The sequence below is a fragment of the Equus asinus genome, chromosome 3 (assembly GCF_041296235.1).
Source record: "Equus asinus isolate D_3611 breed Donkey chromosome 3, EquAss-T2T_v2, whole genome shotgun sequence".
Taxonomy (NCBI): domain Eukaryota; kingdom Metazoa; phylum Chordata; class Mammalia; order Perissodactyla; family Equidae; genus Equus; species Equus asinus.
Window position 1 is genome coordinate 145,916,072 of NC_091792.1, and position 20,995 is coordinate 145,937,066.

General features: G+C 39.2%; 1 protein-coding gene across 2 annotated transcripts in view; it reads right to left on the bottom strand.

Moving 5' to 3' along the window:
- Window positions 1–1,775: 1,775 nt before the first annotated feature.
- The window catches only part of SLIT2 (slit guidance ligand 2), a 357,802-nt gene continuing 338,582 nt past the window's right edge, over window positions 1,776–20,995 (bottom strand). For both annotated transcript variants that reach the window (XM_014838841.3, XM_014838839.3), the window contains 4 exons: window positions 10,279–10,433; window positions 5,050–5,341; window positions 4,613–4,824; window positions 1,776–3,531 (listed from right to left, as the gene is read on the bottom strand). In XM_014838841.3, coding sequence (XP_014694327.1) covers window positions 3,290–3,531; window positions 4,613–4,824; window positions 5,050–5,341; window positions 10,279–10,433 — 901 coding nt within the window. In that variant the 3' untranslated portion in view covers window positions 1,776–3,289. The remainder of the gene's footprint in view (window positions 3,532–4,612; window positions 4,825–5,049; window positions 5,342–10,278; window positions 10,434–20,995) is intronic.

Genomic DNA, 20,995 nt, shown 5'->3' on the forward strand with positions numbered 1-20,995 from the left:
AACCATTTCTCCAGAAAGAATTGCTGCTGACAAAGCAAGCCATCTGAAAAAGAAAACGCTAGGAGCAATTCTAAAACCAGGGTTAGTCTATTATTGCTTAGAAATAATTTCAGAAAATCTGTGGTGAAAACAAATTCCCAAGATGGAGATAGTTATTACACAAGAAACACATCTTAAATTGAACACATGTCAAATCCCCATGGCATTTCCTGATGGGGCCTCACTCCTGTGAGAATTTAAAGTAAACAGAGTAGGGACATTTAATCACTTTATCTTTCAGATTACACACGTACATTATTCTGTGTAGTAGCCTTGATTCTGAAATGTGCAAAATGTTTTTGTTTCAACATATTGAATTCTGTTGGAAATGCTCTAGAATAGTTTCCTACTTAAAGAAATTTTATGGTCAAGGCTTTATAAGTGAGGAACCTTTTATAACATGAATAATTGCCCTTAATTTATCCCATTTGCTAGTAATGATTCGCCTATTGAATTTTCTCAGAGAGGGCTTGTGCAGAAAGTAGTCCCGTCATGATTCAAACAATCCCCTGAGAAACTCGCTGACTCAGCCCCAATTCCAGGCAGACATAATTCTATTTTGTGCCTTTATGAGCAGGAAGGAGAAAAAAATATAATCTGGAAACTACTAAGACTTCATTTCTTCCCCTTAAAAACAAAAACAAAGCAAACATCTCTAATCTAGATTACTTAAAAACACGATCAGTAGAGAGAATAACTGTGCTGTGGAAATAAGCCCCCAAGGCTTAAAAGTCCCTTAGTAGAGAGTGGTAGTTACTGACAATTTAGTAGTAGTTACAGGTAGTAACCACGGACAAACAGTTAACACAGACAATGTGGTCTGAAGGGCCTGAGGCGGAATTCAGCTCCTCTGTTTTCCAGCTGTTTATGCCTGAGTAAAGCAGGCAGCACAATAAATCCCATAGGTTTGTAAGAGATGAATGAGATGGTTCATACAAAGCGCTTGGCATAGTGCCTGGTGTATAACAAGCCCTAAGAAAGCAGTGGCTATTAGGATCACACATACCTATAAACACAGAGCTACAGCATGTCATCCTCACAGATGTTTCTTTGCTTAATGAATGACTCACAACCCTGGAAAGAAAGAAGCAACTGATGGGAATAAATAAATGTTTTACGAAGATTATATAATATTTATATAATTAAAATGTACACATTTTAAACAAGAATGAACAAATGATTGGACATGTGCATCTGTGAGTGAGAATGTGTGTGTGTGTGTGTGAGTGTGTGTTTGCACACATGTGCATGACTTTCTTACAGGGAAATGCAGAAATCTTCACCTGGTGGGTGAGTATTAATATTGCACCCAGCCAACGTCATTTCCCTGTTCTGGATGGTACCCCTTGGTATCACCAAGCCCTGCCTGAGAGGGCCCTTGGAGAAAGGCACTTTTGGTCTTTTGTTGTTTTCCATTTGGTTCTAATTGAGGGGAAAAGAAGAATAAAACCAAAAAATACTATTTGTGGTTAAGTTAGACTTCACCTTGTAATGTTTTGGGAAGAAATTAATTGAATATGCACTTTCTTCATAGCAAAGAATGTGTTCTTCTATCCATCTCTTTCATGTGGCCATTCCAAAGTCCCCAAGTGTGACCATATGCTAATCTCAAACCAATTTCTGGCAACAAGAAGGTATTAGCCTTCTTCCCTGTTCTTTCTGTATCACTTTAAGAAATTCTGAAGGAGGAGACTCTAAACATTGTGCAATTTCTAAGAAAACCACCAAGCTGTTAATGAAGTAAATATCTGTTTAATTTACAAGCATCAGTAGTGTAACTGATATTAGTCTGGAGAAAGACAAAGCACACTGAATTATACATGTACATCTAATTTTCTTTGTAAAAAAAGTTTTTGGAAAGAAACATCTGCATTTTACAGGGTACCCTGGGATTTTAATGAGGGAAGAGCACAGTCCACTATAAATCATTATCATCTCTACACTGTAATTTAGCAGCAAACATGTTAACATGGGAACATTAGGGTAATAAAGGAGCTTTATTGTTTGGAAAAAAAATCACAGTTCTTGACATTACAGCCTTTTCTCTCCCCACCCCACCCCCAATAAAAGGGCAAAAACGTCAAGGAAATATTAATTTGTAAAAGATCTACTTTTCTAGTGTCGATTGCTACACACCATTTCCGTTCTGTGAGGACGTGTTGCAGAGGGGCCACTTCTTTCTGTACAATGACCATTTCACATATAGACTTTACATACTCTCTGCAGGTGTCCTGAATGAGGCCAGTAGGTCAGTGACACCAGTGGTCAGATGCCAAGGTAAACAAACAGACCAACACATATTTCTCCCAAGATAACACCCTATGTTAGTACTATTGCCAGAAAAACAAAGAATCCTGATTTTTAAGTTTGAAAAATATACAAAAATATCAGGACAATTATAAATTAATATATATTAAAGCATCGAGAAACAGCAAAAGGATGGCCTAAAATGTTAAGTACAATGTACTTTGATACAATAAATATTTCTCATTGAAACTGAATACTGTATAGGGCTGTTTAGAACTCATAGAAACAAACATTCATATTATTACTAATTTATTTATCAATAATCTATTGGTTTTTTATCATCTCCTTTATCATTTATATTACAAAAAATTAATACTGGAAAACGGTAGATAAACACTTTTGTGTGCTTCTTCTGCTAACATGCTGACGTTTAAAAAGAATAAAATTTATTTTAGCACTCCCATCTGCTCTCATGAATGGAACCCAGGTCTTCAGGACACTATATTTTGCACAAAATATTTCTCGACCATTTGTTCTATCTGTGAATTCTGGAGTTCCATTCCTCTGCCTTGCATCCTCATTCACACACATGTGCTTGGTCTGTCCTCGTGAACCGCAGCGATGCGAACGAGGACACACGGCTGTTACGCTCTGGGCAATGTCACGTCAGCGCACAGTAGCTTGTCTCTCCCTTATGGATGTGCTTCTGCTTGTCTTCCACATGTTACAAAGACGACTCCGAGTTGCGATGGTTCCCAACATGGTCCTCATGCCTCTAAGTACATCTTTCTTCCTGCTTCTCCAGCACCGGGGAAGCTTTAGTTCAAGCATTTCTTTTTATTTTTCCAAATGCAGAAAAAAAGTCTTTATTCTCATAATAAAAATAAGTCTGTTCTGTATTTTACAATATATTTCAAATATTTCCACTATGAAGCATTAATGAGTCCAACATGGTCAAGAAGTATACACCATTTTCTAAAGACAAAAGCAACCAGGGGCGTGTTTAGGAGGCGCACCTGGTACAGCCACATTTCACCACCTTCTCAACCTCGTCCACAAAGGAGGACCCGTCAGTGCATTCGAAAGAGTATTTCCGCCGCTTGCTCCGCAGAGGTCCGCAGCACTGCCCTCCCGCACACCCGCCTCTGCACTCCAACCGGGAAACCTTCTTGGTCGTTTGGCAGGCGGCATAGCCCTGCTGCTTTTGGTAATAATCTCTTATCCGTTCCCCTCGACAAGATATTTCTAGAAAAGAACACAGAGCACAAGCACTGTAAGGGCAGTCACTGTAAGTCGCGTGGAGTGACAGAGAATTCACAACCCGGCTCAGGAGATGTCGCTTTTGCTTCTTATTTGTAAATGCTGTTTTCAGCGTTATGCTCCTATTCTATATTATGGGCTAGTGGCACGGCCTACTGTTCTTTCAAAAATACCTCTTTTTGGCCTTTATTTCCAGCAAAGTGAATATTATACATGTGGACTATAAATACTATGCTATTGGACTGACAAGAAAATTGGATTCCTGAATCTTTCCCTTTATTGCAAAAATACACATCTTCTGTTTTTACACTACTAACAGCTGGTTTTGTTTACCGCAGGGAGTGGTTTCAGAGAGCACGCAATTTAATTTATTAGACCTGGAGTTTAATATCACTCAATCTGTTACTTAATACAAATAACATTCCACCAACTTCATAAATTACCCTAGTATGAACTAGTTCAAAAAGAGACATCTGCTCAAAGCTTCCACGGGCACGTTCCTCTTGTCTCGTCCCTCTGACACACACAGCAAAATCCGTGCCAGCTGGAGGCAGGGCAGGTTCTGATCACGCAGAGGAGGAGGACTGTGGGCTAAAAGGCAGCCCCTTTCCACCCCTCTCACCTGCGTTACTTGCTGTGATAAATCAGTCGATTCTAAGGTCAAAGGTGATTTTGTCCTAAAACTAGAGCAGAATTCTTAGCTCCCTCTTCTCTGTGCCAGAAGACGAGTTAATAACATACTGGGATGAGATCGGCAGGTAAAGGTAAGAAGCGAGCACAGTGAACCTGCTTTTACATAAGGCAAAAAGGAGTATTTTCATAGCAAATCACACTGTGAGAAGACATCTAAAGGTCGTGCAAAATCTTGCAGTGGAGGGTTAGGACATTTCGCATCTGGTGGCTTCAGAATACTGGGAAATAAATCAAAGTAGCAACCGCTAGTAGTACAGAGACCTGGCACCCCCATATCACTCCCCTCAGTCTCTCTTTCTCTCCCTCTCTTTCCAAAGACAGGGGCTCCTCTTGCTTTGCCAAGAGAGGGAGGTGCCCAGCTGGGTTGGCTTACCTCGATCACAGCTGTCCCCAGTGTATCCACTGCTGCACTCACAGTAGGGCTGTCCAAGTCCCGAGAGCCTGCATTTCCCATGCTTACACTTGATCGTCTGGCAGGGGTTAAACAGATCCTCCTCTTCATCACAGAGGACGCCCCCGTGGCCCTCCAGACACTTACAGCTGTAGGAGAATGCATTGATGGGCAGGCAGGTGCCATGTACGCATCTATGGTGGAGGAGGAATGCAAGAAAGGAGATGCATTAAGCAGAGGGGATGAGAATGGAGGGAGGACGATGGAAGAAGTATGAAGGAGATGGTGCTAATCGGCTGACCTCCTTCTCTTCCCTCCCTCCTCGCTCCTGCCTCCCTCTCTACTCCGTCCTTCCCTTCTTGGGTTTTGCTCTGAGGGTGGGGGTATGTATATTTAACTACCAAGCAGCCCAAACTTACTTATTTCCAAGACAAGGGTCATTGGTCCTCTGGTCACAGAGGGGCCCAGTCCATCCTTCCTCGCACTCACAGGTGAAGCCCGACTGGCTGCTAGGGTGGCACGTGCCGTGGGTGCACACCTTCTTGTGGCATGGCTCACAGCCCGGCAGAATTCCGGTTTGCATGGGCACCTTGCGGAAGTCCTGCAGCTCGCTGTTGATGTAAAGGTTCCTGATGCACCCGTGGAAGCTGGTGCCATTCTGCCCAGGGGACTGGCGCAGTGCTGCAGCCACATTGTTCTTTCCAGGCATGCCTGGGGAGGAACACCAAGTCAGAGGTCAGGCTCTTTGGGGGATCCTCAGCCATTTGCCACCAAGACCTTCTCAGCTTTTCCAATAGGGTGGCCATTTGTGTGACATTTCTTTAGGAGAGCCAGATAGCATGAGCATCCAATCCTGTTGTTCTCAACCTGGCTGCACATTAGACTCACATGAGATCTTTGAAGAAATACTGATGCTTGGGACCTCAGCCCAGAGGTACCTGATAAGATCAGGTCGGGGAGGGAGAAGAGATGTGTGTTTCTTTGTTTTTGTTTTTTGGAAGATGCTCCAAGTAATTCTAATGTACAACTAGAATGAGGAGCCTAGTTCACTGGTGGTCAATCTTTAATTTTTAACATTTGATTCAAACCAAACCATACACAGATGAATAAATATAGAACACCTAAGAGCAGAGCTAAAGGCAGGCTGGGAATGGGGAGGGGATTAGTGCTCCCTCTTTTCTCCACCCACCTCCTCAACCTGGACACACATCCCTGGAAGCTAAGAGCTCCACAAAGCACAGTGCAATCCTCTGACCAGTCCTACCCCTTAAAGATGAAGGGCCAAGGGCCCAGAGAGCTTGCATGTCATGCTCAATGTCACCCAGTGAGATTGGGTTAGAGGCAGGCTGATGAGACGAACCTCTGCAATCTCTAGAGTCACAGTGCAGTCCATCTGGTTTCAGGGGGTCAAAGCTGGGTTTGTAGTGACCACTCGCCCCGGCTCTGCCAAATCCTAAGCTAGCAACTAATTCACCTCACCACTGGTAACTTGCTGTGCTCAGCCAAGGATGGCTGTGCCTGGAAAGCCATCAGGAAGGCACCTCATTCACATCATTTTTTTCTTGCTAATTGAGAGTGAAGCCTTCATATTCCAAGAAATTGAGACTACAAAAGAAATTCCTCCAAAAACAGAATTTGCAATCTTTGTATATATACATTCCACTAGTGACAGTCATCTGGTGACCCTCATTTGGCAAAACTGAGGAATCTTTCCATGGCCTAAGCCAGACCCTGAAATAGTTCCTGGATCGAATCCTACACAAGGCAGCCATCCAGGTCACTGTAGGGTAAGGGGAGGGGGCTGGAGGCCTTCAGAGCAACTGACGTCCCCCCTGGCACTCACACCCTTGCTGTGCCTGGGATCTGCGCTACTGGCTGGAGGGTGTAGGCTGAGGAAGACCCCGGTTCTCACTCTCTAGGGGGTTTGCTGGTTATAAAGACCAAGAACCTCAGCATTCTCTGGGCCCTGCCTCGTGGCATCATCTTCTTTCCCATTCAAAGGAGGCCCATTTGAGTTCCAGCAGGCACCAAAGTCAGATAGCTAGGTGTACAAAACCACTAGGCTAGAAGTCTAAGTCTTTATTGTTGGTTCTGTGTGCACTTGGGCCAGTTACTTCCCTGTTCTGGGGCTTAGTTTTCTCTGTAGAACACGAGTGGATGGACCTGAGCAGTTGTTTCCAGGCTTATCATACATAAGAACCACCAGAGGTGCATGTTCAGAAGGCGGCTTCGTAGGCACCGTTCTCTCTCCACCCTGAGATTCTGGTCTGGCAGGAAGGGCTGGGGTGTGTAAATTTAAATGTTAATATGCAGCCTGGGTGACTTTGATGCAGGTGGTCCATGGTCACACTTTGACATCCACTGAACTAGGTGTCTTGGCGTTGAAGTTCCATGAGTTCAGGCTTTCAGTCTGTGTCTGTCTGGCCTTGGAAACTGAGTTGCTTTGTAGAGTGGAGTCAAAAGGATGAAATGTACCATTTCCAGGACTGGACTAGTGACAGGAAATTCCTTGCTTTGGGACAAGTTCTTCTAATTTAATGATATTCATCCATCATAAACATGTGAACTTTAATGCCCGCACATTTATGGTCCTTTCTTCAGAGGTTAAAAAAGAACTTCTTCCAAAACTACTTTTAAAAGCTTATTTTGATGGAGGTACAGCACACATATATACATGTGTCAAGACTGACATAGACTGGTGAAGTTCCACAGCAGGGAGAAACAACTAGTAAATGTGTTCCTTTATTCCCAAAGCTAATGATTATAAACGCTTTGATTATAGTAATTTGTAAATGAGAATGTTGATACACCACGCATATATTGACTTTCAACGGGATATCAGAAAATCAAGAACTCTTCTGAGTTAACCTGTTCACGTGCTTGGCACATTTCTGACCAGAGAACTAGGTCTTAATTGATAAACAGAAGTAGATCTGTGGTTTTTCCTTTTAGCCTTTCCTCTAGGCCATGGACTGTAGCTGGAATTCAAGCAATCTATCAATCAACAGATATCTTAGTAGACAGTTTTTAGCATTAACAAGCTCTACATGTTTCAAAATGAAAATAAAGGGACCAAGTGTCAAGACTGAGGTCCTATGTCCCATGGTGGCATTAGGAGAGGATGTGTGATACATCAAAGGTCTCTATGTGCAGGTCTTAACGTTTTTTTTAAAACCACATTAGGTAATACATGTTCTCATTGGACAAAGATTAGATCGTTTCGTGTTATGTAAAGTCTATATATGGGTAGTTGATAACCCAAGGGCAGGTAAAGCTGCCTCCCTGTTTTGCTAGAGAATACCTCAGCTGGGGGCCTGAGGTGTGGGATGCATCAGCTTCGGGCCTTCCTCCTTGGAGAGTGTCCTTGTCTTCAAACTTGGAGAAGAAGGAGGGCTTGTTTACCTCGTTCTCCTTTGCTAACTCAGGGTCTCCTGCCTTTGCCATACAGACCTCGGGGCTGCGGTCTGACAACTGCCTTGTATTTTTTTAACCTGAATTACTCTTGAGACTGCACTCTGAGTTGGATGGAAATAGACCCAATGTATTCTCTGGCAAGAGGCTAGGATGGAAGTGGTTTCCTTCAGGCAGAGGCACCATCTGGATTCTTCCAGGCCCTCTACTCTTAGAAGGATTAACACTTTTCAGTTTGTAATTTAAAACTTTTTGTTTCTTTTTTGAAAAATGTTCTGACCCAAGCACTCCCATTCTGTACTCTTTTTTTTCACTGCATTCTAAAGGCATTTTAAAAGATGTAATGAAATCGTTTCCAATGAAACCATAACAAAATCAAGTGACGGACAAGTCCAGGAATGAAGAACAAGCCACAAGACTTAGAATGCTTCTCTTTCTGCTCTGTGTTAAGAAGTGAGTGACCATGTGGATGGCTTTGGGGTCCGATAGATGTGGACTCACATGAGGTGTCTGTCACTTCATAGCTTTGTGAACTTGGACAAGTTTTATGAAGTCCCTGAGATGGTATGTTAGGGACTGTGAGACAAAAACATCATACCTACTTCCTAAAGTCTCTGAGCATTAATACTGTAAAGGAAGCACTGTGTTGAGCACACACTATGTGCTTAGTAAATATAATTTCTTTTCTCTCAAACCACAGGTACATCTGTGATTTGTTTCACTCATCCCAAAGCAACGGCTGTTAACTGTAGTACAGGCAAGAATGGAAGCCTTTTGTCTTTTAATGAATCATAGTTGTGATTCCCATGAAGCAACTAGATCAGCCAACTTGCTGTACAGACTTAAGATGCGATACTTTTATTACAATGCGTTTGGTTACTTGAAAATGTGTCTGCCTTCCCCACTCCCCTGGGCACGGAAGGGATATTTCTTTTTCAACTTTATATCCTTCGTGCATCTATTAACTTAGTTCTCAGCATATATGGGAGGTGCTTAATAAATATTTACAGAATTGAACCAAAGACTTTTCACTGTTTCTAAAAAATCAAAGCTCTATCAAAAGTGTTAAGATTTCCTACTACTGAAATTATTAACAACAGAAGTGCTCTGGACTTTCAGGACAATTCCAAAAAACGCTGTAAGGGAAGGCTTTGAGGGGTTAAATAGTATTAGCAGTTTGTAGATTAAAATTGTGTAGCATCCCAACGTTACTATTTTGCAGGGACTGAGGCCAACTTCATGAAAATACCTGTCATTGTGAAGAAATCGGTTACATTGACCTGTTCAGAAGCTTTAGCTTATTTATCTGTAAAATGAGTTAATTTTACCGGTCAATTCACCTCGATGCAATGTGATTTAATTCAATGCAAATCAATTCACCTCACATGCTTTCTTGGTCCTTTGCCTGAAAAGTGAAATTCTACGTCTTCAGCTTATATTTACTCCTCCAGATAGAGGCAAGAGTGCAAGCTCTCTCCTTTGTGGGTCCTCTCCTTTGGGCTCCTTCAGATTTTTGCTCATACCTCTATCCCTCATCTGTTTACTCGTCTGCCTTCTTGTTGCTTAAAAATTAGTCCAGAGTTTTTACTCTATCATCTCAAGCCCTAACCCACCTTTCCAACCCTCTCTCTGTTCATTCACTTTAAGATCTTAGCTAAACAGAAGTACTTCCTGTTACTGCAAAACAATTTGTACATTTAATTCATTTGTTCATTCATTCATCATCCGATTTCATTAATAATCATCCTATCTTCTACATGAGTTAGCAACTGGTAGTGCAGACATTCCAGCATGGTAACATTTGACTGAAGCTGGTGGTGTTCCTCTCCTCAAGGGAGCTGGAGTCGGGTCATGAACTCCTCAGTTTGCATTAAACATGTTTCATCATCTTCTTCATTGTCTGATTTGACCTCTAACCAACTTTCTTTTTCTATAGAACAGATCAAACTAAGAAGATTAAGTTATATGATGTATAAATCACCTGGCATGTGACAGACACAAAAGCAATATCAATGTCCTTCTCTACCTCAACCACTAATTTAGTTAGACCCAGAGCCAGGATAACAAAATGGTCTCAATGTCCATTTAGGGCTCTTTCTTTTCTATTCCTGCTGTCCATCTTTCAATGAAAGACCACTCTTGGTCAATGACCATGGTATCAGACATCAACAACTTCAGAATTAATCTGTGATGGGAATCGCAAGGTTGGGAAACCCACTGAATTTGGAAGCACTTACCTCCTACATAGAGCGGGGAGTCAAAATTCAATGTGGACTGCTTTGACAAATTGGTGATGATTTTGGGGCTCCCTCCATCCACAGAGAGGGAGAGACTCTGATCCAGGGCAAGTAGTTCCACTATGTGGAAATTTCCATCATTGATCGTCTCCACGCTATAAAGGAAAAACAACTTAGCTGATCCTTCCATTTTTTTTTTTTTAAAGAAAAGGGATTGCAACTCCAAAAGCACTCCTTGGGAAAAGACACTCCTATCTAACATTAATTAAAGTAAAGACCAGTAGATGATTTAAAGATTAAAAAATATTTTCAAGGAGATACAATCCATTTCTACTTCTTAGGAATGGGTAGAAAATAAGCTCGTTTTCCCATTGGGAGAAGTGGAAATGAGTACACTTTATCATTATCCAGTCATAGCCTCCCAATATGTAGAAATTACAAAGGATAATTTATGCATTTGCTTTTAAATTCTACTAAAGTTCCATTTACTCTGAGAGTGTTACTCCAAATTGTATTCAAAAGACAAGAAACCTATATATGTGCCAAATATACTCCAGAGACATTGATCATTGGTTCTGCTTTCTTAAATACATTACATTAAGACTTATCAGAATTAAACATACACACAAATATAGGAAGAACCAACTTGGGAGGATCTTTCTACTTTTTGAAATTTGTTAATTGGTAATACACTTTTGCTTACTTTGCATTTTTCAGAGGGATGCCCATCAAATGACATAACCGTGAAGAGTCTATGCTCAGTGAGGAGGTAGGAATAAAAGATTAAATGAAATGCTTAACATAGTCATAGATAGGCAGTCCAGTGATGACAATGGTCCTTCAGTTTCTCTTCTATAACTTTAAAGGGCCAGATCTAACAATTATTACTGCCATCTTCTAAAAAATTTGAGAAGGCTTACGGAAATTCATACAATGGACAAAAACAAAATCATTAAGAAACTGAGGTAAATGGAAAATGAAGATAGAAAAATAAGATAAATATGATAGAGGTGGGTGCAATTAGTAAGTGCTATATGGTTTTTTTTTTTTTAAAGATTTTGTTTTCTTCCTTTTTCCCCCAAAGCCCCCCCGTACACAGTTGTATATTCTTCGTTGTGGGTCCTTCTAGTTGTGGCATGTGGGATGCTGCCTCAGCGTGGTTTGGTGAGCAGTGCCACGTCCGCGCCCAGGATTCGAACCAACGAAACACTGGGCCACCTGCAGCGGAGCGCGCAAACTTAACCACTTGGCCATGGGGCCAGCCCCAGTGCTATACGGTTTTAAAGGGTGGTTGTAAAAATAACATGAATGTTACAGCAGGCAACAATGAAAACAGGACCAATGAAACAAGACCACAGAAGAAAACAGGATCAATACACAGTGTGGGGTCAGGAATACACTTACCTTTTACTACAGAGGCAAAATATGACATAATGGAAGTTGGGGCCAAAAGTCAATAGTGAATATTAAAGAACCAATATACTAGGATTTGGACTGAAAAGATTTTTAAAAAGGCTCAAAAATGGAAATACAGGAGCATATGATAGAGAGATGGTGAATACCTAATATTCCTTATGTAAGATAATTGCTTAAATTTCCAGGTGCTGATACTTAAATTTGCAAATAGCTCAAGCCTGGAAAATTACAGAGAAATATATTGACATTCCTGCATAGTTCTCATCACAGAAGTCTAATCATATCCTGTTGTTTTCTGACATAGAATAAGAAGGTTTGTGATTTGACAACAGTATAAACCATTCTGCAGAACTGTGAAAGCATTTGAAGTTCTTTTAGCTTAAGTGGTTAGAAGAGTGTATGTGTGTAGGGATCTTTGATAACCAATCTCAGATATCATCTTTTAAAAAATAAATAGTAGATATGCCAATCAGTATCCCTGCCTTCTACACATTTAATTATCCCAACACTTGATATCATTAAAATCAACAGAGGAAACAATATACAAGGAAATAACTTCCGAAAAAAAGTTGCATACCAACTGTTAGTGGTCTTAAATATGACTCTCTTTCTAAGGAGGTATGCTGGGTAGTAATATCAAATAGTTAATCATACAGATTTTGGAGTCAGATAAACCTGGATTTGAATCCTGGTCTTGCATTTATTAAATGCTTGCCTTAGATAAGTTACATAATTGCTAATAAGTTTGAGTCTTTTCTTCAGCAAATGCTAATAAATATTTCTCCCTCCTATGGTTAATGCTGCCTCAGCGTGGTTTGGTGAGCAGTGCCACGCCCGCGCCCAGGATTCGAACCAACGAAACACTGGGCCACCTGCAGCGGAGCGCGCAAACTTAACCACTTGGCCATGGGGCCAGCCCCAGTGCTATACGGTTTTAAAGGGTGGTTGTAAAAATAACATGAATGTTACAGCAGGCAACAATGAAAAAAGGTTTATATGAAGTGATTTTCTTTGAATGCAGAGCAAAACATCTAGCATATAGAAAGTGCAAAGTTGAATGTTACATATTAGTATCACCAGTACAACCGTCATATAAATAATCATCATATAAATAATCCAATCCTATTTCAGAAACTTCTTCAAGAAGAAATTAGTCCAGCTTTATTTTTCATATTAACTGTAAGAGAATGCTGAAGTCTGGCAGAAACATAGTAACTTTTCAGGGGGCATATCTTGTTCAAGTTACTAGAAGTTTTAAGTAAAACATTAAAATAAAGATGGCCAATTACTTTTTCCTTTGTGATCATATACAACTCTTTAAGTAGTTTTATATGCATGCTCTATGAATACTGACCTTAATTAAGTCATAAATATCAATAATGGGCCCCCTTTTTTTCCTTTACAGTTGCAAAGAAAAGACCCGTATGTACTGGGCAATGGGTTCTTGGTCACACATCGGTCTTAGACAATCTATCCAGGTGTGTCATCGTGGATGATGGCGTTTGATGGAGTACAATTGAATAAGCTACTTTAAAGCAGAAACCACGTATTATTTATTTCTTTATTCCTTAATGTATCCAGCAGAGTGTCTGGTAAATAGTAGATGCTCAATAAATATATGTTAAATAAATAAAATACAAGGTAGATGTATTAAGAATAGCATATATAGTTTTTTTAGTAATACTAACCAGATTAGAATTATAGATAGTCAAAAGGCTTTATGCATATTTAGGGCAGTACCTCTAAAGATGCATTTTATCAAAAAATCTGGGGGCCAGCCCCATGGCCTGGTGGTTAAGTTAGGCACGCTCCCTTTCAGCAGCCTGGGTTTGGTTCCCAGACATGGACCTACACCACTTGGCAGTGGCCATGTAGAGGCTGCGACTCACATATGAAACAGGGGAAGAAAAGCATGGATGTTAGCTCAGGGTGCATCTTCCTCAAACAAAAAGAGGAAGATTAGCAACAGATGTTAGCTCAGGGAAAATCTTCCTCAGCAAAAAAAGAAAGTTCAGATTTGTCAGCGGCCATATCCTGAGTGTTAATGCTGGGAGATAAATCCTGTTCAGCTTGTCCTAGCTCTCATTAGATATGTGACTTCAGATGATACGTTTCCGCTTTATTTTCCTCATCAGGGAAATGCAGATAATAAGACCAAAGAATTATATAGCACATACTATGGACCAGGTACTGTTTGAAGAACTTTACATGAATTAACTCACTTAAGACTCACAACAACCCTAAGAACTGGGCACTTAGAGTACTCCAGGTGGCACAGGCAGTGGCTAAACAGATTTGAAGCCAGGTTGCTGGTTCCAGAGTACATGCTCTTAATGATCATGCATCACTTTTACAATCAACAGTCTGAAGAGTACCTAGTATTGTACAAATGGCATGTGTTCTCACCACTAACAACCCTTTAATAGATGATTTCTCTCCCAAACAGCCCAGGAATACAGTTCTATGGAAAACAACCTTTTATGACAGTTTCACAACTTGGTTCATTTACTAAAAATCATTAAATTGTAAAAAAATCTGTAATTATAAGGAGAGTTTGAAGGTTATGAGAGTGCATATAATGTATAAAGATTTCAAACTTGGGTTTAGATTCTATTTTCCCAATTATAAGTGCAATTCAGACTGACCAGAGTTTTGTTCTCTCAAAAGTTTGAAATTTCTAATCTGATCATTCTAGAACTTGATAAGAGTTACCACTGAGCTTAATTCAATTTATATTTTTCTGGAATTAAGTGAGGACTCACCCTGGCCTTTTAACAAATAAGTGTTGTGAAATTTATATACATATATATATATATATATATATATATATACACACATACATATATATATATTAGGATACTTCCCAGTTTATTCTGAGGCCAGCATTACTGTAATACCAAAACCTAACAAACACATTATAAGAAAATAAAACAATGTATTGTGCAATAAACAAAGATGGAAAAATTCTAAACAAAATATTAGCAAAGTAAATACAATGTATAAAAGGGATAATCCATTATAGCCAAGTGGGATTTATCCCAGGAATACAAGATTTGTTTAACATTCAAAAATCAATATTACTCACCATATTAACAAACTGAAATTTTAAAGTCAATAATATTTTGATTTAAAAATTAATATCTTTTAGATTCTTTGTTGTTTAAGATGATATTGTGTGTACGGGGCCTGAAGAGAATATGTGAGAGCTAAGAGTATTCTAAATTGGTGTTTCATGCTGTCTTCTAAAGCATGAGAAAAACTGGGGGATGTCTAGGAATCCTTTGTCTGTAGGCCCTTTTAAAATAGAAACAGTGATTGATAGCCCCATTGTCACATGATAAAACTGAGCCATGGTCAGTTTTATAGTCTATCACAGTCATCTCCTACCTATCCACTTGCATCGAGTAACATCCTTTTGGTTCTGCTAAGTATTGATAAACTCTCTTTCACTGCTCCCTGGGGAACTATATATATATGCATATATATGTATGATGACTCACGAAAGTCACAAGTGAACGACTTAACAGTGAGCCTTTCCACTGGGAACAGAAATTGTATTTCTGACATTATTACGTAATTTAGTTTTACACTCATCTGAGATTTTGTTTTCTTGAATTTCTGAATGGATATATGAAAACAAAGGAGTTACTCAACTGTCCTGTGGTTTGCTACAGAAAAAGAGTTTAAAAACTCAGGGCTTAAAAGGAGAGGGCTGTAAATTGTCTCTGATTTTCTTTACTTACGCAGGGCACACTAATGACATTTTTCTATTCTATCTCAACCATAAATCTTAAGGTATTTCAGTAGTTTAGTAAAGATAAGTAGTTCACTTTGCTTATGTGAGCACCTGCTTTTTGCCTTAAAAATTTAAAGAATCTGTACCTGTATTCAGAGCAACGGAATAGGAATGAGAAATCAGACAAATGCAACTGGTCATCTCATTTTGATATCTCGGGGCTAAATTCATCTGTGAAGTGGGGATGGTAATAAAAAATTTCCCTGCCAACCTCTGTAAGTCTAAAGGAATGGGAAGCCAAATGGGATTAAAGGTATTTATGTATATGTGTAAGAGTTTTCAGAAGAATGTTTTATAAAACAATTAGTTTATCAAGTAAAGTTATATAGCTTTTTTATTTTTAAACAATTCTTTTTTTTTTTTTTGAGGAAGATTAGCCCCGAGCTAACTTCTGCTGCCAATCCTCCTCTTTTTACTGAGGAAGAATGGCCCTGAGCTAATGTCCGTGCCCATCTTCCTATATTTTTTGTGGGACGCCTGCCACAGCATGGCTTGACAAACACTGCATAGGTCCACACCCGGGATCTGAACCTGCGAACCCCGGGCCACTGAAGTGGAACATATGAACTTAACTGCTACACCACCAGGTATATTTTTATCAGTACTTTTGAAGCAAATTATCTAATTTAAGTAAAAATGCATTAAAATAGACAGGAGATTCTACATTTGGACATACTGTAAGAGTCACATGTAAGACAATAACATTTGCACTTGGGTATTTATTCTTCAGTATCTGGATATCCGAGCATGAAGAGAATCCATAGTCCAGCATTATCAATAACTGTGAGCCTACGCTGTGCCTATCACTATTCCAGGTACTCTACACCTGTTACTTCCAATTCTCCCAACCACATGTGAAAAAACAGATACAGTTACAGTTACTCAGATGAGGAAATGGGAGCACAAAGAGGTGACGGAACTTGCTCTAGGCTATAAAGCTGGCAAATAGCGGTGCCTCCCCACTGGCTGAGTGTTCATCTTGGAGATGAGCAGACTATATAGATTCTGTCTACTGGCTGTCCCTCCAATGAGACTAAATTCTTTTTATTTTGACATAAGCCTGTAAGTTGCCTAACCCAGAGGCTGTGTAGCCAACCAAACCTGACAGTCGGCAGAGAAAGTCTCCTGAAGTTGTCCAGGTCCCGTAAATGCCGAAACTGATTAATGCACCGTCCAGTCCTGTACCTTTGTAGGGTGTTCATCTGATTTCCTAATTTTTAAATAATAGGTGACTACGTTTGCAAAGAAGCTATATGATTTGGAAAATGACATTAATTTGAATCTAAAGAAAGAAGCATACAATTTTTATTAATAACTAAAAAAATAGTTTCTGCCTCTCTAGATGAAAAGAAAGTCACTTTGAAGGGCAATCAATTATCAGCCTACTTGAGGAAAAAATGTGTTACTCCATCCCTGTCTGAGGGACTACTGACGAGCTTTAAGTTTAACTGTCATCATTCATTCATTCATGGCACCATTACTAAGTTCCTCTTTACCCTATTCTCTAAGCATTATGAAAATGACGCATGTGTGCGATATTCTACACTCATCCACGTGTTAGGCAGCTTACGTCATCTCTGTTGTTGCTGATTAGATCCCTTAGACAGCAGGGTGCAGGCAAGTGCTTAACAACTGGCTCTCTGAAGAAAGACAGTCTGGATTCATAGCATGTGCTGCTTACTGTGATGGAAATACTCCTAACATGGCTGGAAATACTCCCAACAAGGCTGACATCAAGCATGATGCCACGGAACTTGGATATGAGAAGAGACACACACCATCAGCTCTCAGAGCACAGCTCAAATATATTCCTTTTACACAAATGGTTCTCGGTTGGTGTCCCTGTACCTGAGCATCACCTGGGAACTTGTAGAAATGAGAATTTTGGGGCTCACCCCAGATCTGAATCACAAACTAGAGGTTAAACCCAGTAATCTGTACTTTTAACACATGTTTCGGGTGATTCTGATGTATGCTATTAGAAAACAACTGTTGTATGTCTGGCCCTGGTAGCAGGATGCCTGTCTATAAGGAACCCTGATGTTCTGTCAGATGTAAGAAAGAAAATGAGAAAACCTACACACCACTTCAGTTCTACTGGAAAAGGAATAATTACTACAGCTTCGGTTTTCTTAAACACACTTAAGCTATGCTAACTACTCTCTCCAGACATAATTCCATGAAATAATTGTTCTCATTTCCATCCATTCCAGATACAAATTGACATCTGAAATCAAATGTTTTAAACCAAAATTATACAATAGAAATAGTAACAATGTATGATTATTTTTCCCTAATTTAACAGATTTCATTTTACTAAAATAAACAAAATCTGTTCCCATCAATCTTGAAAATTAACCAAGAAACTGAAAAGATGCACTTCATGAACAAAATTATCCCCCTATGCCATGCTCCGATAGCACATTAAATAATGCATGATTTGGAAAGCAAAGTTTTACCAAAGTAAACCTCATATAACATAAAATCATGCAATTAAACTGAACTTAAATTTTCTTCCCAAAGTTTGTAACAGGTAAGAATGTGTAAAACTACCCCTTGTAAAACATTAGTGTGCTGTACTTTTAAAGAAGTTATGTAAAGTAGAAACACACCAAGATTTGAAAACTTAATTCAACCAAACAAAATATTTACTAAGCAACTTATGGGAAAGCTGATGGCCACAGTGTTATTGATGGATTTTGCTATAATGATGGGGAAGTAGCACCTTTCACCAGAGTTCACATTCTAATAAGGCCTGAGTAAGATCAGAGGCACTTAGATAAATGCCAGAAAATTAGTAGGAGCAGAATTCAGACTTGGAACAAATTTCAAGTTGAAGGTGAAGGAAAGAAAAAGGTCAAGAGTAACTCCACTACACTTATGTCCAAAAAGATGGGGATGCGTCTCAATGAAATTACGAATGTGATAGGAACACAGCTTTGGGTGAAACAAAAAACTGAGTTTTGGACATTCTGAATTTGTGATCCTAATAGCTATCATCGTTTACTATTTGGTACACATTGTTTTAAACATCTTACACATATAAAATCATAAAATTCTTACCACAATCCCACAAAGACAGAGCTATGATTTATTATGCCCATTTACCACGTGAGGCCCAGAGAGCTTACGCAATTTGTCCAAGACACATAGTTAACAGATGGCAGAGCTGGGACTTGAATCAAGGAAGACTGTTTGGAGCACCTGCTCTTTTCTATTACGTCAATTTTATTTTTGAATGGTAATGACATTCAAATGATTCAAAAATCAAAATGATATAAAATGGTATTCATACACAAGGTGTGCTCCCACCTCACTTGCTGCTCTCTATCCCTGGTATTTTCTTCATGAAAATACATGGAAATACAAATACATATATTCATTTACCCATCTCTCCCTTACTTTTTTTCCTTATTATTAATTTTTTTTGTGTGCAGGGAAAGATTCGCCCTAAGCTAACATCTGTTGCCAATCTTCCTCTTTTTTTTTTTCCCTCCTCAAAGCCCCAGTGCATATTTGCACATCCTAGTTGTAAGTCCTTCTAGTTCTTCTATGTGGGATGCCACCACAGCATGGCAACTGACAGACAGGTGGTGTGGTTCTGCAACCGGGGAAATGAACCCGGGATCCTGAAGTGGTAAGAGAAATGAATTTTAACCACTCAGCCATCACGGCTGCCTCACTTTTATTTTGCTTTTGAACTGAGCAATATACTTTGGACATCTTTCAATATCATACATAGAGAACTTTCTCATTCCCTCTCTCTCTCTCCCTTCCTTTTCCTTTTTTTTTTTTTTTTTTGGCAGGGGAAGATTTGCTGTATGCTAGCATCTGTTTCCAATTTTCCTCCTTTGTTCTTCCTTTCCCTCCTCCAAAGCCCCAGTACATAGTTGTGTATAGTTGTAAGTTCTTCTGGTTCTTCTATGTGAGCCACTGCCATGGCATTGCTACAGACAGACAAGCACTGTGGTTCTGAGCCTGGGAACCGAACCCTGGCCACCAAAGTGGAGCACGCCAAACTTTAACTGCTAGGCCATTAGGGCTGGCTCCCTTCCTTTTCCTTTTTAACCACACATTCCATTGTGTGGATGCACTGTAGTTTATTTAGATAGAAACTTGGGTTGTTTCCTAACTTTTGTTTTTTACAGCCAATGCCACAGTGAATTACTTTGTGCACACATCATTTCTATGTCTTCAGGTATATCTGTAGGATAAATGCCAAGAAGCAGGATAAATATTTTCAAATTGCCCTCCGTTGACCTTGTAAACAAGCCATACTTCTAGTGTTAATGTATGAGGATTGAGGGTACACTTTCAACTCCTCTGCTACACTCCAGAAACAGATATCAGAAAGATTTTCCTATATTGCTAGACGAGAGATGAGAATGAAGACAATGTGAGTGAAGAGTGAGGACAGAGCTGAGTGTAGAATTAAATCTTCATAGTGACCTTATGAGGTAGGTGCTATATTATTATTTATGGATATGGATTCTGAGACCTGAAAGATTAACTACTTTGCGTGAGTTTATATACTAGTAATTAGCCAAGCCTAAATCTGAACACACACATAGCTACTATGATTATTACTTGTCAAACACTAGATTTTTGTAGCGTGTTGAAATAATGTTCTCAGTGGTCTCTATTTCACAAAAGCATTTTTTTCTATTCCAAACTGGAATACTAATACATTCATATATTAAATATATTCTTATATACGTATATTGGATCCATATCAATCAATCAATGTATCTGTCATCTCTCTATCTGAATTCTAGCTAATTGTTACTTATTTTCTTTCACTTAAAAATAATGTAATAACTTTTCTTGATTGTTGTGCCATCAACTAACAACAAGAAATAAATGAAAGTTATGCTTTCCCTGGACCTCACGTTATATGTGTCCATTAGGTGATCTGCAAGCAGAAACATGAATTTCTGGTTCATAACAGAAAGTGTGCAATTTGATATTACTTTTTATAAATGTCACAGGGTATGTTCTATTGTTATTTAGGCAAAAATGGTAATGAACATAAATCCCAAATAAGCTCTTTATGGTAAATCCTCACTTGGATATAATCACTTGGATTTCTACAACTTATCTGGAAGTATTTTAAATATATTTTAGACGAATTCTAGCTTTAATAAGCCAACCTCAAGAATCTTTAGTATAGTTTCTGAGAATTCCATGATGTTTCATTGCATAAAATAAAAAAACCAAAAACAAAAATGGACCACAAAATCAATATTCTGAAATCTTTTTATGGGCTGAAACAAATTGAAGCTATATAATTTAAGGCCTAGCAATATCTAAAATGTTGGCACTAATTCATCATCATTTGGCGATGAAATAACTACTGTATTCCACTTGGAAACCAATAATTATGTGTTGTTGCCATGCTCTAAATAGTCCCAAGTGGGTTAGCTCACTACCATTCACGGCTATAATTAGCATTCACTTTTCCAGAACTGTCATGAAAGGTCAAATGAAATGTGAAGGCTTTTGAAG